General features: G+C 36.4%; 1 protein-coding gene across 1 annotated transcript in view; it reads left to right on the top strand.

Moving 5' to 3' along the window:
• Window positions 1-24,535, top strand: part of LOC132110460 (protocadherin-15-like) — a 197,213-nt gene that overhangs the window by 26,243 nt on the left and 146,435 nt on the right. The window contains exons 2-4 of the mRNA XM_059517084.1: window positions 6,668-6,786; window positions 23,272-23,286; window positions 23,501-23,566. Coding sequence (XP_059373067.1) covers window positions 6,696-6,786; window positions 23,272-23,286; window positions 23,501-23,566 — 172 coding nt within the window. The 5' untranslated portion in view covers window positions 6,668-6,695. The remainder of the gene's footprint in view (window positions 1-6,667; window positions 6,787-23,271; window positions 23,287-23,500; window positions 23,567-24,535) is intronic.

Raw genomic sequence — 24,535 nt, forward strand, 5'->3', positions numbered from 1 at the left:
GGCTTATATGCCCCGAGAACGGACACTGGACTAGTGATACAAAACACACAAGTCTGTTAAGAACAATACTTTTAATATAGACAAATTATTATTATGCTGGGCTACTTTATGTTTTTTTTTTAATGACTGCCGTGTTTGCAAGTGTTTTCCAAGCAAATGAAGTGCATGTTTCTTATCATGTGTAAAATTACTGAATAATAGAATGGATAAAAGCAGGTTTATTTTTTTTTATACACCAACAATATACTATAGGTGTACTACTTACAGAACTATGGGGATTTTCAAACTTTATGTGCTGTTGTGGTTGACCAGTTTCAAATCGCATATTTAGCATACTAGAGCCCTGCATTTCAGCCCGGGCCGACGGGCCCCGACTTTTTAATGTCCCTCGGGCCTGGCCTTTATGCCTGTTTTAGGCTTCTCCTAATTTTTATAGCCTATTTTAGACATCAATCAATTAGTGATGAAAAAATTGCCACGCTGGTGGAAACAACATAAGACCCTGCCGTCAAGAGTGGCTCTGTTTAGTGTTCTGCCAGAAGCAGCAGAGAGCGTGCATTCTGCATTCAAATGCATGCAAAAGGCTAAAGCTTGCTGCAAAACTCCAGCAAATTGTGTCAAAGGAAATAGTAAGGAGATATTTGAATTATTTACTAATAAACTAGTGTTTGGTGAGTCCGTGTCGCAAAGAAGAAGATGACGATCCTGACTCGCAATCTCTTCTTCAAATATACTATCTTTCGCCTATCTTTCTTTCATTATTTTTTCCGGTGGATCGTCTCATTCTGTTTGTGACACTGTACGCTGCAAAACCATGCCGTTTTTTTTACCACAAAGACGCAGTTTCTTTGCGTGAGTTATTCCAATAACGGACACAAACAGTTCTGTTGCTGAAGAACTGAAACGTAAACAAAGGAATTATGATCCATATTACAACGTTATTGCTTCGTTGGACTAAACGTGCTTCATGAGATGTTGTTCAGTGGACCCTTATCTTTCTAACTAAACTGGGATTTACAGCTGTGGATGTGTTTATGACTCGTTATTACGACGGATCTGGTTATGTACTGCGTTTCCATTATTCATGTTTTTATGTGTACTGCGATCTGTCGTCGATGCTTGAGGCTTAGATCTTTATAATGATATATAGTTTGTCAAGATTAAATTTGTCCTGTTTCATTTAATCTATTTATAAACACTGACACGTGTGAGTTGAGGGGCATTGAGGACGCCGGGGTGCTGGCTAACAGGTTAAATCCCAATAGAAAAATTGCTCTTTCTGTTCAGGGTCAACAAATGATAATTAAATGACCACGTTGTCATTCTGAAATCAGTTGTGTGTGTTGTGTAACAGATCAGAGGAAATCTAGATCTACGAGAGTGGGGTTTGAGGGATAACATTCTGGATGTAAAACGTTTGCTGTCGGGGTTGGTGTTTAGGAACTTCATGTCTGCTGGATGATTTTGACAGCAGGACTTTGAATCCTTGCGGAAATCCAGCAGCTTTGTACTTTGATATCAAATGTTACTGTGAAAGATGCATAGACCCTTGATAATAAAACCCTCCCCAGCCATCTGTGGTCTTCTTAAAAAACGCAGGCTGAGAATTTGAAGAGTGTTGTTGGAATAATAGAACATTACAGGCAGCACAATAAGGATGCATTTAAGTGCTGATCAAACTTGCACCGCTCTGTGTTTCTCCAGCAGCAGGACGGGCTGCAGGTTTCAATCTGCTCTCAAGATGACAGAAGATTATTCAGTCCCTGTGTTGTTTTAAATATGTAGCTAAACAGAGTGAATGCAGTCATGAGGGCTAAGTGTAGTGTAGACCAGCTGGTTAATAGAAAAAAACACTCGCTTCATGAATGAAATGTGAATGATCCATGTCTGCTAAAGAGTGCTTGACTGGCTTTGTTCGGAATGGAATACTACGTAGAGTACTGCTTACAGTATACTTCACTGTATTCACTAATTTTGAACTACTTCTGACTATTCTTTCAAACAGTATGTGAATCACTTCATACTGCTTATGAATTGATACACAACGTTTCAGACAGTAGTTTGCTACATTGTTGTCAAATGTCCTCTCTACAATTCATGAATTTCTGACAGAAACAGGATACATTAATTTCTAAGAGAAACAGGATATTAAGTAAACAAAATATAGATTAGTATCTGATTAGTGAATGAACCAAAATGTATATATATATATATATATATATATATATATATATATATATATATATATAGAGAGAGAGAGAGAGAGAGAGAGAGAGAGAGAACAGCATCTTCACTTGTAATAGCTATAATTACTTTTTGATTTATTGAGAACCTTCAGCCTTGAAGACCAACATGTTATCTAAGGCAGCATTTATGCTGTCAACCACTTCGTATTTTGTTGTTGTTGTTTTTTTCTACAGATATCTGGCACATATTGGTTGATTTTGGCATGCAAGTAAGCAAAAACACTTATGAGATCCAATTTTATATTTGGCAGTCAATTTGGATTACTTTCAAATGTGGCTCTAAATCTGATATGCATTTCATTTCTGGTCATCTGATGTTCATTTAAACAGTCATCCGTCTGTCCTCTTAATTTGGGATTTCTGGCATCAAGTGATTAATATTAATATATTTATTTAGTTGAAATTTTGACACAGAAATTGCTAGTAAATTTACAAAGAAATAGCAATTAACACATTGAATTAAACCTGAAATTTTGAAGTACAAAAACTGAAATTATATATTTTTCTGTGTAACATACTAAAACGATCTTTGTTTTTACAACATTGAAATATACTTTGAAAAGCAACATTGAAAAATGCATTTATTCAAAGTTACTTACAATACCTTCAAGTTATACATTTTATCTGTTTGTGCATTCCCTAAATGCAGCCTAAATCATTTTAATCATTTGTTTTTTTTTTTTATTAGTATTTTTTTCTCTACTAGCTCCACTACAGCATGTCTGTTTCTCGAATGGTTTCTGTGGGTTGTAATGTGTGCCATTCCATAATAATTCCATAATGAAACAGTCACCACAGTCGTTTCCCACTGCAGCTGTCCCTCCTTTTCACAGATACACATGCAAGGCATAGAAAAGTGAAGGGAATACATATAGAGGAAAGTTTGTGATATATAGACAGATTCCAGCATGTCTTAAGGGTCCTGATAGCAGCCGGGGAAAGTGGTGTCTGTTGCCATGACTGTTAATGAGGCTTAGAAAGGACTCTGAGCTTGAGACTGTGTGTATTATACTTTGATTAAAGGATAGAGATAGGGAAGGAAAAATGCATGTTGAGAGCAAATGATGAATCATTTCTCATAGAGAAGAAAGGCAGAGAGATGTCCTCCATGTCTGAACTACCTGCTTCTGAGAGTGTGCTTTCACATATGCAAAAGCTGTTTGAGATGGGTGATTGTGTCTTGGTAGCTCTCTAGAGTTTATTCTTAAAATCTCCTATTTCACTTCATGTGCAAGCAGCAAAGCATTTTAGCAGAATCATTCCAGAAGCAACAGTGTAAGTTGGGTTTTGGTGGTGAGTCTGTTTTTCTTGCTTGATCCCAAATATTCAGAAATGTACTAAGACCATTTTGTCAACACAACCTTTTACAATATAGGCTTTTGTAAAGCAAAATAAAATTTATATATATAAATTTGTACCTAACCCTAAGTCTAAAATGTGCATATGCATTTTTTTGTGTGTATCATATTTGCTACATCAGGCTTTTATTTATGATATAGTGAGAATATGAAGCCTGTGCACAATGAGAAAAAAAAGCAGCTCAATTTTATTCAGAGGCCCAAACTGAGCAAAATTTGCCATTTGATCCTGTTGCTGATATTTATATTGCCAAAAAGTAAGATGAAATGTTTATAGCTTGTAATGTAAATCAGTGAGGTCTTTATAACAGTATAGCTGACTACTTTCAGAAAATGCATATTATTATCAGTTGTCACTCTACATCTCCCAAAAATATGTTTTAATAAGATGATATTTACAGTAAATGCTTAGTTTTATTAAAACAGTAAAAGCTAGTTTAATCATTTGACACACTTTTATGCATATCAAAACATGCATATCAAATAGGTTTTATATGGTTAATTATGATTCAATGTCAATGTAGTGTAATTTACTTTAAGACTTTATGAGCAGAGGCGACGTTACATTTTTTGTTATTTGAAAGTATTAAAAGAAAATTCCAAATGCTTTCGTTTTATCAGATCCCATACAATTTGATTAAAATTGATTGCTCAGACTGCCTTGCAGCCAACCGGGATGCCCTTGCAACCATATACAGTACATAATCATACTGTCACGGTTCGTGAATGCACCGTCTCCAGCTGTAGTCATGTTATGTCATGTTGATTGGTTCATGTGGGCGTTGCCACTGATCGCCTGATCAGCGGCAGGTGCATCTCATTCCAACCGCCTATTTAACGCCCTGTCTTTCGTCTCCTGTTTGTCAGATCGTTGTTTGAGGTCCTCGTGTTGATGTCTGTTCGTGCTCCTGTGTTCCTGTCCTTGCTCAGTTTCCTGTTTCGGTCTTCATTGGATATTCACAGTCACTCACGGATTATCACCGCCGATCACCGATCTACCATCACCGCCATCGCTACCAACGCACTCAAATCACCTACCCACCTGTCCGTGCTGCCATCGGGGTTCCTGCGTCACTCACCAGCATTCATCCATCACTACTCCTGTCAATAAACTACCTTTACTTGCATCTGCCTCCTGTCCTCCATTGTTAGCATCACACATACATCTTATGTTGGTCCCATGTGAGGACCCTTGAGGATGCAGCTGTTTCACTGGCAATGGCACCACTTATTTTTTGATCAGAAAATGCACTGACATATCTAGTTATTTTTGGTATTGCAATGAAAATCTAAAGTGTCAAGGTCAGTATGAAATATTTACACATGTAAAATTCTCTCAGTTCACCCGTCATTGGCAGAAAGTTAATTTTGGACCTTGCTTACGCTCCTCAAACCTCCACATCAAAGCAAAGAACATGAAAGACAGTGTTAGCAAGTTCTTTAGCCCTTCTTGTTGTGTATTGTCACAGTTGCTGAGCATTCTGTGGAAATGTTAAAGTGGGAACTATCATTTTCACCCATCAGGCTCCAGAGACTTGCTTGCGTTCTTTTGGGAATAGAGAATCTGACTGTGGTGTCGATGTGGTATGATGTTGTATTTAGATGACTGTGTTGACGCACATCACCGTTTGGTTTTAAAGCCATTTCAGTGGCTTATACGGCTGCCACAGGCACATCGTAGAGATTGTGAGTATGAAAACAGGTGACAGATCAAATGGAGACACTTGTTTTTTAAGTTTATCTCAACATCAACCTCTGCATGTAGGCAGCAACTGTTGAGACAGCCAGCCTCACGACAGGAGACACACACACACGCACAGATGAATGCTGTAATCCCATGTGTATATTTGTACAAAGTCTGTCCTTGCGCTTCAAACCCTTACAAAGCAAAGTAGATTAAATCTGTATTTCTGAGAATGACATCATAATGAGAATTGTTTTCCAGTGCTCAGACCCAGGGTCCAAATGGTGGATGAATTGAGAAAATATATCAGCTAGATATATAGAGTTTTTATTACAATTATATTTTATTTATTTTTTCTATACATTTTTATGCAAAAACAAATGAAAGTCAAACTTTGCCTTCATCATTTATTTTAACTACTTTTGAGATTTACTGAGACTTCAGTCGTAAAATATTTCATTATTTTTATTTATGACATTTTATTTACAAGCATTTATTTATGAGATTTTATTTCTTTTTTTAATTTTTACATTTATGAAAAAAAAACCTTTTTATCTTTAACTATGACTTTGTAAACAGTGGTAAAGTAATCATAAACCATGTCAATATTTAATATGTGAAAATGATTTTACACAAATTTTGATGGTCCCTCGATTCTGACATAATTTTCACTACAATCAATTATTTTGCTCCCATACTTTTTCTCCTAAAAGTCTCGTACTCGGAGACAACAGTCATTTAAAAAGTAACCACTGTTATTAAGAAAAAGAAAGAGAGAGAGAGAGCTTGCTTCAAGTGTGCTTTAGCTTCCACTTTCGGCACAAATGATCAGATATGGGCCTAATAGCGAACATTTGTCTAGGTTAATTTCTAGATTAATATAGTGAAAATAAATGTTTATTTAATTATTTTGTTATTAACCATAGATTTTATTTTAAGCAAGTTGTGTTGATTTGAGAAGGCGGCAAAATTGATCAAACAAATGTTTCATTGTGCTTCCAGCATCTGGCCGCTTGGTCGTTCCTTTAAAAAAAAAAAAAACATAAAATGTTCCATACATGTTTCTAAATGAATAAAGAAATGAAAATAAATATGACCACTTTGCCATTAAAAAACTAAACTGAAATATTGTAATGGTTGCAACAGCAGCTGTGTATGGGGAAGAGAGAGAAAAAAGACACAGGCTCCAGTCGGACTCGGGAAAAGAATTCTGATAAGCTGTTTGTCAAGGGCTGGGCCCGTGCTCCCCCGTTTCAACAAAAAGTTGAAGTTTTAAGTGTTCTGTAATACTTTTGTTAGGCTGTCAAGTGCTACACAGTTAACAATGATATATTGGTGTTTTGGACTAGAAATAAAACCATCTCTTTGTTTTTCTGCAGGTGGGTTGGCAGTAGGCAGTAATTGAAGATGAGGAGGCGCTGGTGGCGATCGGGCTGTCTGAGGTTGGCGATTAGCTTGCTTGTTATCATCACCCAAATTTCGGCTCAAAACACAGAGGGTGAGACTCAAAGTTCTGTCCATCATTCATTTCCTGTCACTAACACAAGAGATTTTATTTACCACTTTTGGAAAATAAACCTTGCACCTTTTTTCCAGAGCATAACTTTCGATTTCATTGCTGGAGTTGAGAAATGGGATGTTACAGCCAAGCTTTTATGCTCTGAGCAAAGTCAGGGAGATAACTGTATCTCTATCTCTGTGTGGCAGCGTCCCTGCATCTCTGCGTCTTCTCTGCACACCTTCATTACCGAAGCAGCCAGATACAGCTCTCCAAACTGAGCGTCTGATGATGTATGAATTATACCGTCATATCTGCCAAAGACAAACTGACATCCGTAATAAAAATCTCAAAACCACGAGGCTGAGTGGAAGTAGAGGCAAATAAATTGTGGCTATTGTCAGACTGTTCAGATTAGTGGTTGAGGATAACAGATTGGTGGGTGTCTAGAGTTGACATTTTCAGATATCCTTGTCTGTTCAAGCAGCGTTTATTGTTATGGATTTTTGTATGATTTGAAGAGTGCAGTGAGGATGTTATGTGCAGGGCTGGGTGGTAAAAATGAGTATAACGTGTGAAAATCTGCCATACTCTTTGTACCACAGAATATCCATGATGCAATTTCTTACAACAGTCTGAAAACTGTAGCAAACGGGGTTTCCAGTGTTGCGGGCTTCATTAATTTTAATGGGAGTTTTTTAGATTTGGCGTGTTGTCTTGTGTGTCTGGTATACACATAGCAGAACTGAATGTTGTTTGTGGTTGTCAAGCAATGTCGCATCTTGTCTCATTAATATAGATGTGTACAGCTGTGCATGATATCTATTAATTGGCTTAAGATTATTTGTGATCCACCGTATTCAAATTTCAAACTTGGTTCAAAACCTGACAATCCTAGATGAACTCAAATGAAAAATCTAATTCAAGATGGCAAAATGGAATAAAAAGACATTCAATCTGATAAAAAATCTAAAAACTTTACTCTATTCATGTGAGCTATGTATTTGTTGTGTTTCTCAAAGGGATAGTTCACCCAAAAACATTTGCTGAAAAGGTACTCACCCTCTGAGTTTGTTTCTTCGTTATAACAGATTTGGAGAAATTTACATTATATCACTTGCTCACAAATGGATTCTCTGTAGTGAATGGGTGCCGCCAGAATGAGAGTCCAAAAAGCTGATGAAATGATTGAAATGAAATTGATTCCACCAAATCAGCTTATCTTTGCAAAATGGCACAGTTACTTAAATCTTAGCTTCTTAATCAGTCAATCAAGCATCATATTATGTTAAAGTGGTCATATGATGCAATTTAAATTTCTATTTTTTTTGTTTTGTTTTAAAAGCTCTAAGTTCATAAAGAAGATCTGTAAAGTTGCAAAGACTAAAGTCTCAAATACAAAGAGATATTCTTTATAAAAGTTAAGAGTCAACCACGCCACTTTTTGTGAAGTTTTTGTTTGTCGTTTCTTCGATCACAAATGCAGACATGGTTTTATGATTAAGTGGCACAATAGGCAGCGCAATTAGTAAAAAGACAGTATAAGTCATTATAATCAGTAATTATGTCCCCACTGGATGCAACAAATGCCTCGTTTGTAATGTGTTTTATTGGTTTTGTCTCCTCTTATAATAGTAATTATTATTAAAAGATAATACTATTATTACTATTACTATTACTATTACTACTATTAATTCTACTGCTATTCTAACATATACAACTCACTAAGGATTGATGAGTAGCTGGGTTCATGAATATTAATTCATGCTGTCTGCATTCGCAATAACTGATTTGCTGAAATCAAAACATGGACGGTAATAATGAGTAACAACCAATGAGATTGCCATTTGCGCATTAGTTCTGCCCATATTCTGCTTGTTCTTAAAAGCTGAATAATTCTAAATGAGCTTTGATATTTTGACAAGAAAATAAAACAAAGAATATTGTTTATGTAGCGTATCGATTCAGTGTGGTATGTAAGTCTCTCGCTCTCTCTCTCTGCATGTTGGAGAAACACAGCGCTATCAGCAAAGCGATGCAAAGCCAGTCGTCGCCTTCATACTAGAGTTTACGGTGCATCAAAAACAGCGCTGCACATCTAATTGAGCTGAATTTAAAATAGTACAGATCGCTAGATGGAGAGTGAAACTCTGACTCTGAAATGCTCAGTCAGAGTGTTCAGAGAGTGAAAATGATCTATGCTAAACTTGTAATTACCCTCTAATACACACACTGGTGAGTAAAATTTAATATTTTATTAGCCATTGGCTGACTATAGACATTATTTAGTCAACCAGAGTAATATTTAGTCACATATGCCAGGATTTATTCGCAATGTAGAGGGTTGCATTAGGATTTTTTACTTTTAGTAGCTGATCCTGGCTAAAATATGAATCCTCCATTTAACACATTCCTTTCTCTAGCAAAAAAGTGATCTTGTCTGTATCAGAAGAGAAATATGCACAGATCAAGCACCATTTACAAGCAAAAACAGTTCTAAGTAAATATGGGTGGGGATTTTGATGTGAGAGGACAACAGGGAGGAAGCATAACAAAGGATTAATGACTCATATTTTGGCCTGAAGAGATGGTTAAAATGGCCTGAAGGTACAATAAGTGATTTCTGAGAAACACTGTTAAAAATAGTCAATACCAGTGGCGGATCCTGCCAGTTCTCTCGGGGGTGGCAAATGTTTGCTCGATTAATGAGGAAAGGTCACCCATTCAATTGATAAATTAACGGCTTGTTAAAGATGTAAAGGGAACTGAACTACTATAGTATTAATTTAAAATAAACTGACATTAGGAATCAATCTCTTATTCTCCCTATGGCCATATGTCTCTCATATCTCCTTATGTTTCTATATGCGTGTTAACAGCAGCAAATGAAGACTGACGCCAGGACGTGGTTTTTCAAAAAAACAACTTTTACTTTCGATTTCAGTTTAATAAGAAATAATTCACATAATTATTGTACTTTTAAAAAGTCACAAAAAACACTGTTTACACAACTCACTTATATTACACTGCTCATCTAAAAGAAAGTCGTGACATTTTGCCAAGTATGGTAACACATACTGGGAATTGGTGCTCTGCATTTAACCCATCCAAATGCACACACACAGCAGTGAGAAGTGAACACACACCCGGAGCAGTGGGCAGCTATAGATCCTGCGCCCGGGGAGCAACTGGGGGTTCAGTGCCTTGCTCAAGGGCACTTCAGCCATGGGTATTGAGGGTGGAAGAGAGTGCTGTTCATTCATTCCCCCCACTTACAACTCCTGCCGACACCGAGACTCAAACCGGCAACCTTCGGGTAACTAGTCCAACACTCTAATCATTAGACCACAGCTGCCCCTTATATCACATTTCTCACTTACATTACACTGCTTACTTAAATTACTCACTTATATTACACTGCTCCCTACTATCCATATGAATCTTTGCTCTTTTTCGTATTTTTTCACCTTCTCTGAGAGATGATGCATGGCGGTGACACCTGTAGTTGTCCATGCGATGTCCGTCATGCTCTCGCGATTGAACAGCTACTTCCCAGCCTATTAGCCTTTTTCTCCGCTCATACCATGTGCTCGAAAATCCTCGTTTATATTACTTCCCACCCGTTGTAGATACTTGTTTGATGTTTAAATTTCGTCTTGGTTGTCCTAATTCTTTAATTACAAATTTATCCTTATTGCTATGATGAATGAATGGTATTTCTTTCAATGACACGATAGAATTAATCTGCGCTGCGGTAACGTTCGCAGTGATGTCGATCAAGTTCAGCTGACAAAGGCATAGCTGTCCCCATCTCTGTGTTTTTTTTTTTTTTTTTTTCTTGTTGTTAAAATTCAAAATAGTTTTTCAATATTATTGGATGTCACTGTTCCCACCAGTCGTTGCACAAGTTAAAGTTACGAACGATGACGAAAGCACGTTAGGGCTAGCCCTCCCTCATTGAGAACTCATGAACTCATTGAGAGTGCATTGCAGTGCCTGCAGTTCGAAAAAAAATTATCTTTGAATGGAAGTCTATGAGAGCACTCGGGGTGATTCTCAGTCTGACAGAAATCGCCCAAAAAGGGGCGGTACTACACAGAACGTGACTCGACGCTGATTGGAATATTTAGAGGCAGCACAAACAGTCTAGAATAGTGAAAGCTAGCGTACAGCTGGTTGAATGTAAAAGAGAAAAAATCCCTCCCTTTCCTTTGGTGGTGCGTCGCCCAATCACCCTAATGGAGAAACCACCACTGGTCAATACCCAAACAAACAAACAATTGCTTACTACACCTTTAATGATGGATTTGTTTCTTACAAACCCGTAGCTTTTCACTTCATAGCACATTAATTGATGGACTGAAGGCTTGTTGATTATTTGTGGATTATTGTGATGTTTTTATCAGCTTTTTGAACTCTCATTCTGATGGCACCCATTCACTGGAGAGAATCCATTGGTTAACAAGTGATGTAATGCTACATTTCTCCAAATATGTTCCTGAAGAAATAAGCTCATCTACATCTTGGATTGCCTGAGAGTGAGTACATTTTCAGCAAATGTTATTTTTTTGGAGAGCTATTCCTTTGAGGCCCTTACATTTGATTTGTAAACAGGTTTCACCACAAGTGTCATGCACCATTTTCACCTCCTTCAAAAATGCTGGAGTTCCAAGAAAGGGCAGTTTTTCTGAGAAGCAACAATGTGGGACTTGTGCACAAAAAGCCCTGCCAATTGCTCTGATGCATCATAGAAAGGAAAAAGGATCTGTCATCTTATTATTATTTATTTTTAAATCAGTGCAACATACTAATGTTGGCAATTACATGTTGCAGACAAGATACGCCTAACAAAGGTCAGATGGAAGTAAACAAAGGATGTGAAAGCATTAAAAATAAAACAAATAAGGTAAATATAGATGAATAAAAGGAAATTATGAGGCATTCAAGATTTCCTTATAAGTCTGACAGTTTTTAACTTTTTTGATTTACTGCTTTGTGCTCTAAAACACAGCATTAGTGTGGCAAAATTATGTGTCAGCCACATTTACATTTATTCATTCATTTAGTCATTTATTTAATTTTGACGTGCTGTTTGTTTGTTTGTAGTTTATAATGTACAGTAGCTAGATAATTTTTCAAAAGGGAACTTTGATAGTTGAACTACTTGATATAATGAGTAGCTTTTATTTTTGCAAGCTACGGCATCAAAGCAGACACTTTTTAGAAGGTAGATGACTTCATAGAGATTGATAGTTCAATAGAGATTGTAACGGATCCACTTTCTTTGGCTCCTGTCCATGTCGGCTGTCTTTCAGCTGTTGTGTGCCTATATTTCTTTCTTTTTGTTTATTTGTACTTTGAACATGTCTCAGAGTATGTATGTAACATTTAAAAGTAGATAGAGAAATCTGGGTCTCCATCTAAAAAGATGAGCTGGATATCAACTCCACCTATTTCATCCTGTCACTGTAATTAAACTCTGCTGGATATCTGCTGCTAGGTGAAACATTAAAGTCAGCCTGTTGGTGCACTTTGAGAGTAGAGTCAGTCTTCTCTGTCTAATTGAGAGGTAGAAGGAAATGTTTCTCAAGTCTCATGCCATCAGAATAAAACGGCGGGCTGTTATTTAAAAAATACACGGAATGTAATTACACTGAGCTGCTCCTGGAAAGGATCTATTCAATGCTGCAAGCTGCCCGCTGTATATGGCCTACTAACACTGTATCTACACCTGATGTGTATGGTGCGTTGCAGTGTGAATAAGTCCAGTACTTTACTACTGAATGACTATTCTACCCAATTCATTTTCCCCAATCGTTAGAAACATCTAAACAAAATCTGTGAATTTTATTTGCTTTTTATTCACAGTCTGATGGCAATATCAAAGCCAACTAATAAAATTAAAATATGAATAAAAGAAAAAGTTATTTTGTTAGCCTTAAGTCCATACAGAGATTTTTTTATGCCAGTGTAACAGTAACAGTCTAACAGTAAAATTACTGAAATATTATTACAATTTAAAGTAACTTTTTCATAATTGAATTTGTTTTAAAATGTAATTTATTACTGTGATGCAAGGCAAAATATTCAGCATCATTACTCCAGTCTTCAGTCAGTGTCACATGATCCTTCAGAAATCATTCTAATATGCTGATTAGCTGTTTAGGAAACATTTTATAAATATATCTATATATATATATATATATATATATATTTATATAAATGAATGCATCCTTGCTGAAGATTAGTATAAATAAAGTACAAAAAAAACTAACACCTTAAAAAAAAAGAGCATGATGGAGGCAGACAGAACGGTTTTGAAAATGAATGACAAGTGTCAGTTTATTTGGCAGATTTTGCTATTCATTCAAGCTCAACAGAAAGAAATTCATGGTTTCTTAGTCTGTTTGATATCTTCAGTAGCTAGAGCTTTCTAATATTGTGTGCCACTACAAAACAATTGCCAGTTGAATTCAGGCAAGTCAGTTCTTTGCTCTGCCAAATAACCTAAATTCTTTCTATAGAGCTCAGATACACATAATAACTCAACAGAAGCATACAAGTCTTACAGATGTGTCGGTGTGGTTGTGCTGTAAAATAAGCAGAGTAATGGTTTTCTTGGGTGTTGGAGGTGAAATTAGTTTGGTCACATTCAGTCGCTCACTAACAAAACCCTGCATGTCCTCTTATCACCACAGTGACCAGAGAGCCCTTTTCGAGGTCCAATCTCCCATCATCTGTGAAGAGAGTGTATCAAATCAGTTTTTCCCTCCTTCTGTTTGTCTCTTGTTGTGCCCATCTCCTTCTCTCTTTTACACTTGGTGTTATATTGGTGTGGTTTTATTATTATAGTCGCTCTTATCTGTTTATCACCTACGTCTCCACTTTTGTCATTCTGCTGTACCTATCTGTCTTTGATGCTGTGTCTCAATGCACGCTAGGAGCTGGGGTTGCATCGAGCTTTGTGATCTCTGGCTCTTCATTTTTACTTTGTCTGTTGATCTATTTATTTTTTATTTCTCAGAAACATCCTCTCTCTCCCTTCAGAAGTGTTGTCTGTGATTGATTTTGTCTTCTAGCTGGAGAGTATGGTGTTATGCCAAAAAAAAATCTTATTTCATGGTACAGTGTGAGTAATTTTATATCACAAATATGGTTATTTTTTGTGAAAATTCAACAAACCATTTTTATTTTATGATAAATGATATTTTATGAAGTATTATCATAAAGATATACTCTAAGTATCAAGATACTCTTATAGTTTTTTATATTTTATATGTTATTTTCATAAAGTGTTAGTAATTTTGTTTTGTGTTTTTGTCATAATGTCTGTATAGCTCTGTAACGGATTAAACCTTCATAATCTCCTCCGTGGGACTCGAGACCGGCGGGCCGTGCAGGTGTCGCTCATTTCCCAATCACTCCACCGGCCTCGCTCCTGTTCCCACGTCTCTCGGCCTCGCCCCACTCGTCACAAGCTCTTTTTCATTTTATTTGTTTTTTTAGAACTTTAAGATACACTAATTGAAATTATGACACTCTGTCTAGCTAAACAATAGCTAAATTAATATAAATTTAAGATTTTTACTGTTTTTTAATATTTTAATTTTATTTTAGTTTTGGCTTTAGTTAAAATAATAACCATGTAACAAAGGTTAATATATTAAATAACCATAAAGTAATGCCTATATTTGGATTGTCCTGTGAATTAAATAATTTGCAAATTAAATAATACTTTAAATAATAACCAACATCATATTTTTAATAAAAAATTTTCACCAGTACTTTATTTTTAGAATTGAAGGAGGCAACACAATTTAAATGTTATTCATAACAAATAACTTAAGTTCAATTGTATAGGGTTAGTTCATCCAAAAATCACCATTTTGTCATCATTTACTTACCCTCAATTTCTTCCAGACCTGTAGGAGTTTCTATCTTATGTTGAGCGCAAATGAAATTGTTTTGAAAAATATTTGTAACCAAAGAATTGGCAGAAGCCACTGACTTCCATAATATGCAACAACAATACTATAAATGTCAGTGGCTCCCAGTTTGGTTGCCAACATTTTTCAAAATACCTTCCTTTGTGTTCAACAGAAGAAAAAACTCACAGGTTTAGAACAATTTGAGGGTGAATAAATGATGACATGTTTCTCAAGAAACATAAATAGATACATTTTGTGAGGTGCTAACACTATTCAAGTTATAGTTATGAGTTATCTATCGACTCATTTGTTTTTACTTTTATTTCTCAGGGTCTAGAAGAATTTCCCTAAAGTCACTTACAGGATTAGTTTTGGGAAGCAATCATGACATTGCATGAGATCCCCCCCAAGTTATTGAGAAGCATTGATCTGTTAGATGTATACTGATAATGGCTGGAATATCCTCTTGGTCTGATTATGGGAAGTGTTGACTGACTGTAGAAGAGTTTGCAGTCCTTGCACATCTTGGGTGATGTTTTGCTCAACTGATGTTAGAGGAGCTGCAGGTTGTGTCGCCTTTTATGCCAGTGGATGCACTTGATAACTGTTTCAGGGAAATGTTCCAATTTCCTGAGTCGGTGATAAAAGGTTTCAGCTATAAAGATTTCAGAGATGGGCTCTCAGCAGATTAGGTAGAAAGGTGTATTAGAGGACACTGGGATTCCCTGGAAAAATGACCCAAGGAAAAGGAAGTTGGACACTTTCCATGGGAAATGTGTTGTGACTATTGGACTATGGCTGCTTTTGGCCATGTAAGAAAATAAACTCCTGTAAAGTTTAACCTCACACTAGTACAAGTTTGCTTAAATTGAACTATGTCTACTTGATATTATGAACTTTAATTATGGGCAATTAAAAATATTTTTGCAAACTAAAATATACATATAATTACAGTATATATAGACTGATTATTGATTACTGATGACAGCGCTGCTCAGTGAATTTGTTGGCTGCATCTCACAAGCTGTTGTTGAAAGTAAAAATAACTTCCTTGTTTACAACCCTGTTTCAAGCTCTTTCAACATAAAAGTATTTTTTCTCTTGTCACCATCTAATGATGGAACAATGCAACTAAAATCATCATCCCAAACACAAGCACACCGTTTCTCAATAATAATAAATACTATTTTGATACATTACTATTCATATAAAATATTATTTAATAAACAACAACAACAGCCATAATAAAAGTTGTTAGGCAATTCAGTGCTCAGCTCTTTGATATAGGGCTTACATTATTGAATTTCCATAAAATATAACGTGATGACATTTTGCCCTCAACAAAAACTATTTGCTATGTAACAAATAATAGATTAATGAGACCAAAGACGGCCTGTTAGAATTACCCAAAACAAATGATATCTCATGTTTAACTACTATAGCGACATCAAAGTCAGAGACAGATTCCAGAAGATCTGGCCAAGGGGAGGCTGCTCTCATCGGGTTCATAAGCCCTGACCTGCCGCTGACGCCCTGGAGCTCACAACTATGAAAATATCGAAGCAAATTTTTAGATAAACATTATCTTTGTTAACATACCATCAATGTCAATGTTTGCTACAGACAGAGACAAGGTTCTTTAGTTTCGCTGTTATTTTGTTTGAGTGAAAAGTGCTCGGTGCTTTTGTCAAGAGATCTTACTCGAACATATGTTGGTCTCGGTTTGCTGTACATTTCCTCTGTACCGCAGCCAAATTGGATATTAAGTGCACAAGAAAAAAAAAAGAGAAAAAAAGAGTGGAGAGAAAAGAGGCTTTTATGATTCAATACTTCTCACTTTTTCCTTTGCTCTTTCTCTCTGTGCTGCCTTCTCCCTCTCTCCTACTCAATGGTTTGTCTTTGTGGATTGACTTTTGAGAGCATATTCTTCAGTTATGTGGTTGTCAGTCTGCTGTGTGTGTGTGTGTGTGTGTGTGTGTGTGTGTGTGTGTGTGTGTGTGTGTGTGTGTGTGTGTGTGTGTTTGTCTGCAGAATGTCCCTGAAGTGTCACAAATTTATAATGAGCATGAGGTCACCTCTCGTCATGACGGCTCATCCTGAAGTCTGATCTAGGTGTTGTTTGTTTATCAAGTCGTTGTGTTGGAAACAAGTTGAGATCACATTATACTCACATGCCTGCCTTTAACCTCACAATTACAGGCCATGTGAATTCAGTCCTACTTAATAATTACTTTCAAAATAAAGGTAATGCCACAATTTTCTTTGCTTTAATTTGTTTTGTTTGCTTTGCTATGTTTTTGTTTGTTTTTATTTTTTTATTTATTTTTTGTTTGTTTATTTGAGCAAGGCTGAACAATTGGAGAAAGCAGGAGTTTTAATATGGACTGATAGGGTTTTGTTTTTTTTGCGATTACTTTTAAAATAAATGTAATACCAGAAGATAAAACTTTGTTTTGTTTTGTAGTTTGGCATGGCCTGTGGCACGAGTTTACTGAACAGTTGAAGAAGGGAGTTTCAAAACTTTAGTTATAATTTATGTGGTTGAGTGTGGTGCTCCCAGTGGCAAGTGTCACCTGTACTTTATAAAAAAAATAGAAGTATAAATACAATGAAAGGCATTTGAAGTACAAGGCTAGACATCAGGCAATCAGTGGAAGCAAAAATATATTTTTCTACTTATTGTTTACAGTTGTAATAAAATTATTAGCCGTCTGTGATTTTGAAAGAGTCTAATCAAGACTTCACGTCGTCCTTATAAACTGTTTGTTCTCTGAGTTCAAAAGCACAGTTAATTAGTTAGTCTTTGTGGAAAGTGCAGACAGATACAGAAAATTTTGTTCCTCCTTCCGCAGTGGATCCTTGTCTGTTGACTCGAGATGTTTGTGATTTTGATAGTTTAATGAATGTTAGGTTGCTTCAGGACTAGGGATGGGCATGATTAATCGACGATCGATAATTGATCGTTAAGAATTTCTTCGATCACATTAATTTGTTATCGATTAATCTAATGCATTTTTTTTTTAATCTAATCCATTTTGATTTAAAAAGCGAAATAGTTAACTGCAAACATTGCGATGCCGTGTATAAGTACAACACGGCCACGACTCAAATGATGTACCTGTGCATCCCGGCAACGTCAGTTCCCTCAGAGCGGGTGTTTTCGGCTGCTGGACTGACGGTCACCAGGTTGCGGTCGTGTCTGATCCCAGATCATGTCAACATGCTTATATTTCTCAACAAAAATCCGTAGACTCGTGCAGAAGTTGTATGCTAGTTACTAAAGTTAGATATTTTTCATGATGCTTTAAGTAGCATAAATTAAGTTAGTGTAATTGTTGCAATTATAAAAATTTAATAATTAATTATATTATAAAAATATTAATGATTAATCGATAGTCGATTGTTAATTCTCCCGACGATCGACTAAGAAAATTTTATCGAATGCCCATCCCTATTCAGGACAGACACGCTTTGATTAGAGTGCTGGATTTTCTGCTCAAAGGATGCTCCCAGAAATATTTAAATCAGCATTTGAATGAAACTTTTATTAGAGTTCACCTTTAAATCATTTCTGAGCCTCAATCAACGTTTAAATTCCACATGACTTTGACGGATTTTGTGACTCATTTTTTTTTACGGTGAACTATCCCTTTTAAAGAGTTCACCTAAAAATAAAAATGTTGTCATCATTTACTCCACCTGTGTGACTTACTTGCCTCTGTTGAACACAAAAGAAGATACTTTGAAGGATGTTTATATTTGGATACTGTCAACTGTTTGTTTACCAACATATCTTCAAAATATCTCCTTTTGTGCTCAGCAGCTGAAAGAAATTCATGCAGATTAAGAACAAATTGAAGATGAGTAAATGTTGACAGAATGTATAATTTTGGGTGAACTATCCCTTTAAGAATGTGGCAGAAACATTCACTCCTTTTGCCTTAGTCACAAATATACTGTATCATTACAGTATTGCAAAAGTCCAGCTGCCGCAATTACAGTATTACCTTAATTAACAAACATGCTTGTGGTCTTCTGCAAACATAAAGATATAGATAAAACATAAAGAACATAACTCTTCATATTTTTGTGAGTTGCCATGATAGCAGTAAACATGCTGCTCAGACTCTGCTCATGTCTGGATTGGACCTGTCCAGAAGTCTCCTGCATCTAGCAGATGAGCTGCTGGCTGAGTATTTAAGCACCACATGAGAGCTCTAGATATTGACACAGAGCATCAGAAAGATGCCACAGATGACCGAACCAGATGGAGATGTTTTCTGAGACAACAGGGGAGGAGAAACTCATCAGCCACCAAACAACAACACACATTGACATTGAAATCATAAATCTTTGCTTCTGGACAGTATAGGGGTTTGTTTGATTGATTGTTTGTAGAGATGCACTGAACGATCGGCCAGATATCGGAATCGGCCGATGTTCTGCATGATCGGCCCTGTTCAGTGATCGCCGATCAGTCTCACGTCTTTCCGATTTTGAGCCGATCTGTCTACTTGCTGCTGTGAGCGCGAGCGCATGCACAGTTGGGCTGGGTAAAAAATGTAGATATCTCAATATTAATTGGTTCTCTTTATATGGAATATCGATTCTTAAATCCCAAGAATCGATTAGTCTAGCCTGTTTTCAGTTAATGGACGGAACATTGAAGGGCACTTCCCATCCAATAAATCTCAATAAGCATTGTGCTTTGGTGCTTTTAATATGAAACAAAGTCTCAGGTTTCAATTTATGTCCATTGTATTGCAGTTTTCAAACAATAAATGCCCTTTTGACGCTGTTTAATAAACCTCTGCTCTGTCCTGAGACTCTAAAATGCAGGGCAGCAGAGATTTTTTTTCTTTAAGAGGGTAACTTAAAGCATTTGGGGTGTAAAAAGCTCCTAGAGTAAAAAGAGCTTACAGAAGATTAGCTGCTGTTTGATGCTGGGTGGAAGTGCGTCTGTGCCCTAGTTGCTCTGTTGAGTTTGTGTCTATCAAAGGAGCCACAGAGCCTCTTTTCTCCTCAGCAGATGGAGACACGTGCTCTAATTGCAGCAGAAGTGGGCTAGATCTTTCAGAGTTAACTCTGTAAGGAACAGGAGTGAAGAGGTCCTGCAGAGCACTTTTTCACAAAAGAGCAAAATGAGCATTGTAATGGGATGTGGTGGTCACATTAAAGTTATCTAATGTGCTTTAGAGTTGTTTTGAGTTTTATAGTTATTTATTTAATGTTAATTATGTAACCCACAGGCATTGCACAAAAGGTACTTTATAGTGTAAAAAGCTACTTTAGGATTTTAAAATGTTTTTCACACTAAGAAAATGGTTCTTTTAAGAGCTGTTCATTAAAAGGTTCTTCAAGGAACCAAAAATGGTTCTTCTATAGCATCACTGTGAAAACTTCCTTTTGGAAACTATTTTTAAGTGTACATGGCAACCTGCTGACAATCGTTTTGGATTCCTATATGGGTTTTATATTAACAAGGTTATATTTATTATTACAAGTATTTTACAATTATTTTCTTTATTATTTTCACTTATAATGTTAATGAATGTTTATTGCACCAAAAACGTAATACATTATTTTACGACCATTTTTAGCCTTTCTGGGTTTTTTTTTTGGTGCTGTGCCTTTAAGACTTGTATGGAATTGCCTATTTGCATGTGAAATTATTAACAGAGCTCACTGATTTTTCTTAGCTGTTCTAAGGTATTTATTTATTTATTTAAATACGTAGTTTTTTCCTTTTAATGTTAATGTTAAAAAATCTGCAAGCTCTAACCTATTAACATGGGAGCCGAATTAAAAACTGACACGCCACGCAGCTGAGACGCTTGTGCCACGCATCCAGTGTGTCGCCGGCCTCAGTTAAAATGATTGAGGAATGTGGGGAGCGACAGAGCGCGTGTTCCAATGACCAACAACTCCCATGAGCCTACGCTCTTTCCCGACGTCATCAAAGTACGTCTTATGTTATTATTTTGATTGAGTGACCCCTGGTGGCCAAAAATCCCTTACTGTACGTTTAAATGTTGTGTGCACTGCTGTTACAAATCCTATAGCTCCATATGAGTGAATATATTTACATGTATTTATTTCCTAGAAGCTATTTTATAAAGGGATCCACCGAAATGAAAAATAAATCTAAACAAAATGTAAATGAAAGGAAATCTAAACATTTAATAAAGTAAATAGTTTGTAGGTCGTGCAAATTTTACAAGTTCTGAGCCTTATGGTGATTTTATTTCTTTGCCTACATTGACGCTGATGCATTAAAGAGTAGGGGCTCCCCTGTTCCAAGATGGCGGCTCTATTGACGCATTCGTTCCAATGAACTGCCGTAGCCAAGGCGACATCTAATGTATATATCTATGACACTTAACGCAGACTGTCAGGAAGGGCTTTTATGCAAAAATTGAAAGGCTCGCATGAATTTGTGACATTTACAGATAAGGATATTGTCGCATGTGTCACATTGTCACATGCCTTTAAAAATATTTACAGAAATGTTACTGAGCAATTGACGAGTAACAAATTCAGTGCAGTTTTTCCTCTCACTTTGGACTTTGAACCCTGGTGCAGCAAGCTCGTGCAGCACTGTCAGAATACATGCAATTAGTGTGTGCATTAGAAAATATAACATTCTGCAGTTTATTTACTAAAAGTAATTTTGTGATTTCAATCAGCATACAGTAGCCTAAACATCAGCCACCTCTTCTCATCAAAGACTGTCTCTCGCAGTCGGTGTTTCGTGCTATTTTCAGCCGAATAATTTTGGTTGCAGAATATTCAGTGCATCCCTCATTTTACAAGGTATATATTTTGTCAGTATGTGTGTTTCACCTGAGCAGGCAGTGCAGTGAAGCCTCATGGTTTACTGAAATAGACCAACATGATACAGAATTTCACTGTCTGCCCAAATGACTGTAATGGATTCTGCATCTGCAATTTCTCTGCTTTTCCATTAATCTTGACAACATTTACCTATATTTGACTAATAGCAAGCTTGTAACCTGTTGGGTTTTATCATGATAGATTACCATATGCAGTTTAATGCAGAACTCAATTTTTTTTGGAACCTTCCTATAATTTAAGGTCAGTGTATGGAATCACTATTCTGAGTTGAAATCAAAGTCATTCTGACTGACTTTACAAAAATAGCTTTTTTATTGAATTGAAAGCTAGTGAATTCAATCGATTCGCTGTTGACTCAAATATACACACCCCTAGTTGATCAGGATAAAAGCCTGAGGTGATCAATAAATAATGGGAAGAAAATCTCCTGCTTCTCACCTGCCAGCTGGTGCAAGTTTCATAAGAAGAGTTAGGCAACATACGGTAAAGGGGGAACCTTATCTGCTGTGTGTGTGTATATCCTCTGGCATCTCTTGCCCTCCTGACTCAGTGTGTAAGGTGATTCGCTTCAGACACTTGCAGCTAATTGATGTGTGGGTGACATCTCTGATGTGTGTGTTTTTGTGTGTGAGGCTGCTGTGTCATGGTCTGTCAGTGAAAAATTACTGCTACTGTACCAAGGTTGGTAGCATTCAGAATTGCTCTCTTTCAGTTCTTAGGGTACTTAATCGAAATGACAGGAAGATGAATTTACTGAATGGCAATTCAAAGAAACTTAATGTAGTAACAGAGACCAGAGATTTTACTAGTTTGACATTTATTTATTTATTTTTTGACAAAGTAATTAATCCATATTTTCCAATATTTTAATTTTTTAATCAGCATTTTTAAATACTGTATATTTCTATTTAAATAATTTAATATTTATTAGATATATAATGTTAAAAATGACACACATTCGAATACTGCCTTTCATGCAGTGTGTACTGTGAATGTAATGAAGCTGTATGTGAATGTAAAACAACTTGCAAAGCTGTAAAGATGAAAGTGCACGATAAATAAAGATTAAATCTTCCAAAAGAAAGAATCGAGCCTGAACAGCCCTAAACGAATCATCAATCATCACACTTCTGTTACAGCTACACGTCACGAGGTAACACATTTGCATAATGCCCGTCTATGTTCTATGATGGCCGGCCGCAAACAGCTTGGGCTGTTCGACTGGGCTAAAGATTGGGACATCTGACCAATCACAGCAGAGATTAGGCTCACGGAAAGAAGGGGTTTAGAAAGACTGAATCTTAGAATTGCTTTGCACAAAATGTTTGAGAATTGTTAGAAAAATTAGATGATATTAAATGCATATTTTGAGAAAGTGTTTTTTGACCTTGCATGCATGTAAACCTTTTGAAGGAGACTTTCAAAACAATATTAGGAACCTTAAAAATGGCATAATGGGGCACTTTAAAAATGTGGAAATGCATATTTTTTTATTTCATTTTAATTCTGGTTCCTTATTTCTGCATTCTGTTTGCTCAAATTCAAGAATTGGATTGGAATTTAAAAGGAATTCTCAGTTTAATTCTGAATGGCGATCAGCCATGTACTGTTCCTCTATCTGGCTGTCTTTCTTCTCATATGTATCTTTACTTCTCTTCTTTTCTTTTCTCTTCTCACTGCTGCTGACACTAACGTCCCTCAGACTGGCACTATGAGGGTAAGACTGCTTTCGGTCCTCTACCACATCATGAGTTGCTTCTTACTTCTCTTTCTATGACTCCACTTATTCACCCAATAAAATCATTTAACACTCCTGTATTCATCATTTAGATGTAATCTCATGCGAGTCAGATATGAGTGAAGTGTTGTGATGAAGATGGTGGCAGATTTGAGTATGACTGTATTTCTCTCTCTTTATGTTTCTGACACAGAATGTAAGTTGTCACGGACGGGTCCACCTGCCACTATCGTCACCATTGATGAGGAAAGTCCAAATGGTAAGTATCTCTGGCCTCCTCTCCCCTAATGATAAATGAGACAGCATGCTGCTTCCTGTGAGCAGTCTGCTCTGCTACTGATCGAAGTTTGGCAGGTGGCTTGTTATAACGTTCATTTAATTTTCCATGGTTTAATTCAGGATTTCCGAGCTGGGGTTCACAAAGCTCTTGGGGTTCATAGAGATTGAGATAGAAATGTCAATGTCAGATCATATGGAATGAAATGAAAATGTACACAACCATTGAAAAGTTTGGGGTCGGTAAGATTTTTTTATATGACTTAGAAAAAAGTCTCTTATGCTCACAAAGGCTGCATTTATTTGACCAACAGTACAATAAAACTGTAATGTTGTGAAATATTATGATAATTTAAAACAACTGTTTTCTATTTGAATATATTTTAAAATGTAATTTATTCCTGTGATGCAAAGAATTTTCAGCATCATTACTCCAGTCTTCAGTGTCACACAGTCAACATCTACGCATTAATTATTTCAATTTAATTGTTAAATGTTATTTTGTCAGAATACACAACTACTTTTAAATGATCTTCAATATGGAAAGATACAGGGTGAAATTACAACATCTACCAGCAGGGGCTACCTATGCTGACTTGCTCAGTTAATAAAAAGGTTAGTACAATTGATCTAATGTGACTTAAAAAGTGATTTTACAGATGTTCAGTTCAGTGTCAAACTACCTTAACATCATGCTGAAAGCTCGATAGACAGTTACCTGTTGCTTTCTAGGCTGAGAATGTGTGTACATGTGTGTGTGCGTGGAGCCACAGATGGTGTTTTTGTGTTGGAGGCACACTGGGGCCACACTGGGGCACAGTATCTGCGTGCAGGTGATGCTACACCACGTCATGTGTTTCTAAAGGAGCCACTCGCCGCTGAAGTGCTCAACCGAGCGTTTGACAACACTGTCGGTTTGTTGATGTGATAGGTGTTGGCTACTCCGTGCAAG

Source organism: Carassius carassius, chromosome 30 (assembly GCF_963082965.1).
Source record: "Carassius carassius chromosome 30, fCarCar2.1, whole genome shotgun sequence".
Lineage (NCBI taxonomy): Eukaryota > Metazoa > Chordata > Actinopteri > Cypriniformes > Cyprinidae > Carassius > Carassius carassius.